At 45.7% G+C, this 5,000-nt stretch overlaps 3 protein-coding genes across 3 annotated transcripts in view; 2 read left to right on the top strand and 1 right to left on the bottom strand.

Annotated features, from left to right (window-relative positions):
- Positions 1 to 732, bottom strand: part of EAH_00036410 (hypothetical protein, conserved) — a gene marked incomplete at both ends in the record, with an annotated part of 1,011 nt that extends 279 nt beyond the window's left edge. Inside the window, one exon of the mRNA XM_013392060.1 lies at positions 1 to 732. This exon is cut by the window's left edge and continues 279 nt beyond it. Coding sequence (XP_013247514.1) covers positions 1 to 732 — 732 coding nt within the window.
- Positions 733 to 870: 138 nt separating this feature from the next.
- On the top strand, positions 871 to 1,700 carry EAH_00036400 (hypothetical protein; the record flags this gene model as incomplete). Its single annotated transcript, XM_013392059.1, has 2 exons — positions 871 to 884; positions 1,301 to 1,700. The coding sequence occupies 2 exons, from the start codon at positions 871 to 873 to the stop codon at positions 1,698 to 1,700; spliced, it is 414 nt and encodes a 137-aa protein (XP_013247513.1).
- Positions 1,701 to 4,951: 3,251 nt separating this feature from the next.
- EAH_00036390 (hypothetical protein, conserved) overlaps positions 4,952 to 5,000 on the top strand; it is a gene marked incomplete at both ends in the record, with an annotated part of 3,234 nt that continues 3,185 nt past the window's right edge. Inside the window, one exon of the mRNA XM_013392058.1 lies at positions 4,952 to 5,000. This exon is cut by the window's right edge and continues 143 nt beyond it. Coding sequence (XP_013247512.1) covers positions 4,952 to 5,000 — 49 coding nt within the window.

Here is a 5,000-nt window from a genome sequence, read left to right as displayed (position 1 = left end):
TGCACCAGCAGCAGAGTCTACATCAAAGCGAGGGGGAGGGAGAAGCAAAGGGCGCCGCTGTGCCTTTACAAAGGGGCCCCCTTCAGATGCATCAGTGGGGGGCCCCCCTTGTGGGGCCCCCTCCCGGGGTTTGTTGTCTTTGTCGCTGCTAGACAACGGAACAAACTCCGCAGACTGTTGCTGCTGCTGCTGGTGATGCTGCTGCTGCTGATGCTGCTGCTGGGGTGGTGTATTCTCTGCAGCGTTAGGGGGCCCTTCTGGCTGTGTTGTTTGGGGGGCCCCCGTGTGTGTGGTTCTTTCACGACATACAGGGGCCCCCCCCTTCTGCATCATCATCTGCTGCAGCAGCTCCCCCCGCTTAACTACTGCATGCAATGCATGCATTATCTCTTCTGTGGGGCCCTCAAGGGGACAGGGGCCCCCATATTTGCCGTTAAGGGCCCCCCAAGGGTCTGAGAGGGCCCCCATAGGAATACGAACGCCACCCTCCCACCCCGGTACCCTGTGGGGGCCCCCACGCCGAGGCCCAGGGCCCCTGAAGGGGGCCCCCTGGGGATGGGGGCCCCCATGGGGCCCCCCACGGGGGGGCCCCCGACCTCCTCTTCTCCCCTGTTGACCCCGTCGTGCACTGCCTAACGGGCAGAAAGGAGCCTGGGGGCCCCCATGTCGCTGCTGCTGCAGCTGCTGCTGTTGCTGCTGGTGTTGCTGCTGATGATGATGATGCTGCTGCATGGCGAGATTGCTGTCGGGGGCCTCAGGTTCAGGCTGCTGCTGCAGCAAGAGGCCCCCGATGTGCTGCTGCTCTGCTGCAGTTGCAAGGGCCCCACAGCAGCAGAGACCGCTCCAGAGAACTCAGAGCTGCTAGAAAAGATGGAATTCGCCAGGTATTCTGAGGCTCACTGCTGCTGCTGTTGTTGCTGCAGCTGTTGCTGCTGCTGTTGCTGCTGCTGCTGCTGCTGCTCCTGCGCGGCTTTGTCGGGGGCACGTCTGGGAGGTCTTTGGGGTTAATTCGAATTAAAATATGAATAAGACATTTAAAAAAAGAGTAAATCCCCGAGGAAAGTCTCAACATCTTGTATGCTGCCCCGGGGGCCCCAACCGCTGACAGCAGTGAACCACAGCAGCAGCAGCAGCAGCAGCAGCAGCAGCATGCTGATAACGAGGAGCCACAACAGCAGCAGTAGCAGCAGCTGAGAGGGATAATAAGCAGTTTAACGAGGCTGCTGTGAGGCTAATTTCTAAATGGACGTTTGAGGGTTTAGGGTTTAGGGTTTAGGGTTTAGGGTTTAGGGTCTAGCAGCATCTCGCGGGAGGCCCTAGAGCTCTACTGCTGCAGCGGCCAGAGGCTTGCACGGGCCCAGGGTAGAGGGTTCTCATTGCAGGTCCGGGGTTCTTATCTCTTTTTTCTAGGAACAGCAGCAAACGAGCAGCAGCAGCAGCAGCAGCAGCGGGAGCAAGATCAGCTGCCGCTCCCGGTCTCACCTAGGGCGCTTGACGAGTTGCTGCTCCTCACCCCTAGAGCAGCAGCAGCAGCAGCAGAAACAGCAGCAGCAGCAGCAGCATATCCAGCATCAGCCTTGGGGACGGCATCTTCTTTCACTGCCTCAACACAGGCAGAAACAGCCGCCTCCACAACAGCAGGAACAACAGCAACAGCAGCAGAAGCAGCAGTAGCAGCAGCAGCAGGGGAACGACCGTAAGGGGGGCCCTTATGGGCGGGCTCTTCGATGAGTAGTCAGAGTGGGGGCCCCCCGCTGGGGGCCTCATCAATAGGTGCTGGTTTGGGTACTGGAGCAGCAGCAGGAGGAGCAGCAGGGGGCCCCCCGGGGCCCCCGGGGCCCCCGGGGCCCCCCGGAGAGGAGGGTCCTGTTGAGCGTAGCAGCATTAATAGAGAGTTTAATTCAGCAACTCGTAAATCGATGAAGCGCAGCAAAGGGCATAACACAAAATATAAAGTACGTAAGCATGCACCCTCAACATCGGCAGCAGCAGGTGGAGGCCCCTGGGGAAGCCCTGGCGATCCAAGGTATATGAATAGCACGCCTCAGGGAGCAGCAGCAGCAGCAGCAGCTCTTGAGGAAACAGCAGCAGCAGCTGCTGCTGCAGCAGGCAACACTACTCGTCGCTCTCACAGTAGGCGAAGGGCCCGCTCGCAACAACAACAAAGCTCTGAAGATATAAATGCAGATTCTGTTCGCAAACATCCCACCAAAGCACTCATAGGCAAACTAGGAATGGCAGCAGGCTCCGGTAAGTATATTTTTATATATATTTATATATATACTTTGTATATATAGATGCACTGATCCCGCAGCAGCAGCAGCAGCAGCAGCAGCAGCAGCAGCAGCAGCAACGGCAGCAGCAGCAGGGTGTCTGTGAAATGTTTTGTTTTTTGTGTAGTTGATGCGCATGCATGCACTGCTGCCATTTGTCGGGCTTGTTTTATTTATTTCTACTATATATAGATGTATAAGTATATATATATTTATTTATATACACATCCCTATATGCATGCATATATATATATATATGTATATGAATAGATATATGTATATAATATATAATATATAATACACAATATATATATATATATACATCCCTCCACATAGATGCATTTAGATACATGTGCACATTATATATATAATATAATATATATATATACATTGTTGTTTTCATATACAATTGATGTGTACGTACAGCAGGTGCAGGGGGCCGCACAGCATTAATGGAGCAGAAGAGAAAGCTGTACAAAGACACATCTCAGCAGCCGCTGTGGGGCGTGCGCAAACTAACAATAAATCCTATTGACAAAGACGACTTGAGGCGTTTCCCTCCGAACTCTGTACACACCAATAAATATACTGTACGTACACCCTAATCAACTCCTCTATATTATATATATGTATAATATATATATATATATATGTATGTATATATATGTATATATATATATGTATATGTATGATGCATCACGCTTAATAGATTATGTACTGGAATGTATTATTTTTAAAATTATAATATATATATTTATATATATTTATATATATATATTTATATATATTTATATGCGGCATTTATTGTATAGGGTTAACGCAATATATAATATATATATTGTTGATTATAACCTATATATTTATATAACCCCAAATTAGATAAACAAACAAATAAATAAATAAACAATTAATTAATTAATTAATTAATTAATTAAACAATTAAATTAAATTAGATTTGTTTGTTTGTTTGTTTGTTTGTTTGTTTGTGGTTGCTTAGTTTCTGTCTTTCTTACCGAAGGCACTGTGGCGAGAGTTTCACCGGCTGCCCAACTGGTGTTTAGTTTTGTCTTTGATTTTGGAGTTCATCCCCCTCCCCAAATTCCCGGGACAGGCCCCTTGGAGTGCACTGCTCCCTCTTGTACTCAGTATGATACACCTCCTGATGCTAACGCTCCTGCTGCTGCTAAAGCTGCTGCTGCTGCTAAAGCTGCTGTTGCTGCTAAAGCTGCTGTTGATTGTGTTGGTGGAGCTGCTAAAGCTGCTGCTGCTGCTAAAGCTGCTGTTGCTTGTGTTGGTGGAGCTGGTAAAGCTGCTGCTGCTGCTGCTGCTCCTTCTGTTGGTTTAGCTGCTTCTGCTGGGGTAGCTGGTGCTGGTTTAGGTGTTGCTGTTGCTGCTGCTGCTTACGGTCTTGCTGCTTATATATATATATATATATATATATCAATCTCTGTCTCTCTCTCTCTCTGTGTTCATTCACATTACATATATTAATATATATATTAATGTATATATATATATGTATATATATTTGTGTATGTTGATGAATGCAGCACTGGGGGTGTGTTTATTAAAAGAATTGTTATTGGACTTACAGCGTCGAGCGACAGACAGACTGCGGAACTTGCGAGTTTGTGCTATAATAGACGGGCGAAGACCTCAGCTAAGATTTGTATCGTGGGAGTCTCTTCGTGTTGGGAACATTGTACGATTAGTAGATGAAGAAGAAGTCCCAGCAGATTTAGTTTTACTTGCAAGCTCAAATCCAGAAGGGGCAGCATATGTAGAGACAGCAAAGCTGGATGGAGAGACAACATTAAAATTAAAACAAGGGGTTAAAGAAACAAGAACAGAGACATATCCGCTTGCTATAGCAAGTATTAGAGGACGTGTTGTATGCGAGAAGCCTAATGCTCATACAGATAGATTCTCAGGCAGTCTCAAGCTTGATGCACATCCTAGAGCAACATCTCTTGGAGTTATTAACTTTATACAGAGGGGTACACAGCTAAGAAATACTGAATGGGCATACGGTGTAGTCGTTTATACCGGTCATGATACATGCGGTCTTCAATCCACGCGATATCTACGAAGCAAACATCCTCATATTGAAACTGAAGCCAATGCTTATACTATTGTCTCCTTCTTCGTTCTTGCTCTTCTTATCCTCATCGCCGTCATGAGCAAATCTAGCGTACAGGTATTTCATACACACAACACAGGATTTCCAGGGTTTAGGGTTTAGGGTTTAGGGTTTAGGGTTTAGGGTTAAGGGTTTAGGGTTTAGGGTTTACGATTCCCTCTAAATAGAGCCATTTAGCAGATATTCACCTTTCCTTTTGTCTTATGCATGGATTGACGTCTTACTATTATTATTAATTATTATTAATTATTATTATTGTTATTTTTATTATTAATTATTATTATTATCATATACAAATAACAAATCTATGACTACAAACGCTACATATGTATATACATATGCATATAATATATATATATATATATATATATATATATATATATATATACAGCCTAGCATGTTTCTGTTTGTGTATTGGTTGTACCATCTGTTAATAGATAAATAAACAAGAAGATAAACAAGTAAATGAGTAGAAGAATTAATAAATAAATATATATATAATTAATTAATTTGTTTATAGGATCGTGAGCGTATTAACATGGGTCGTGAAGACTTCCCGAGCTCAACAGCATTTTTATTGGGGGGTA

Source organism: Eimeria acervulina, genomic scaffold, assembly GCF_000499425.1.
Source record: "Eimeria acervulina Houghton genomic scaffold, Eah_scaff392, whole genome shotgun sequence".
Taxonomy (NCBI): Eukaryota; Apicomplexa; class Conoidasida; order Eucoccidiorida; family Eimeriidae; genus Eimeria; species Eimeria acervulina.
This window is presented reverse-complemented; position numbering and strand designations above follow the sequence as displayed.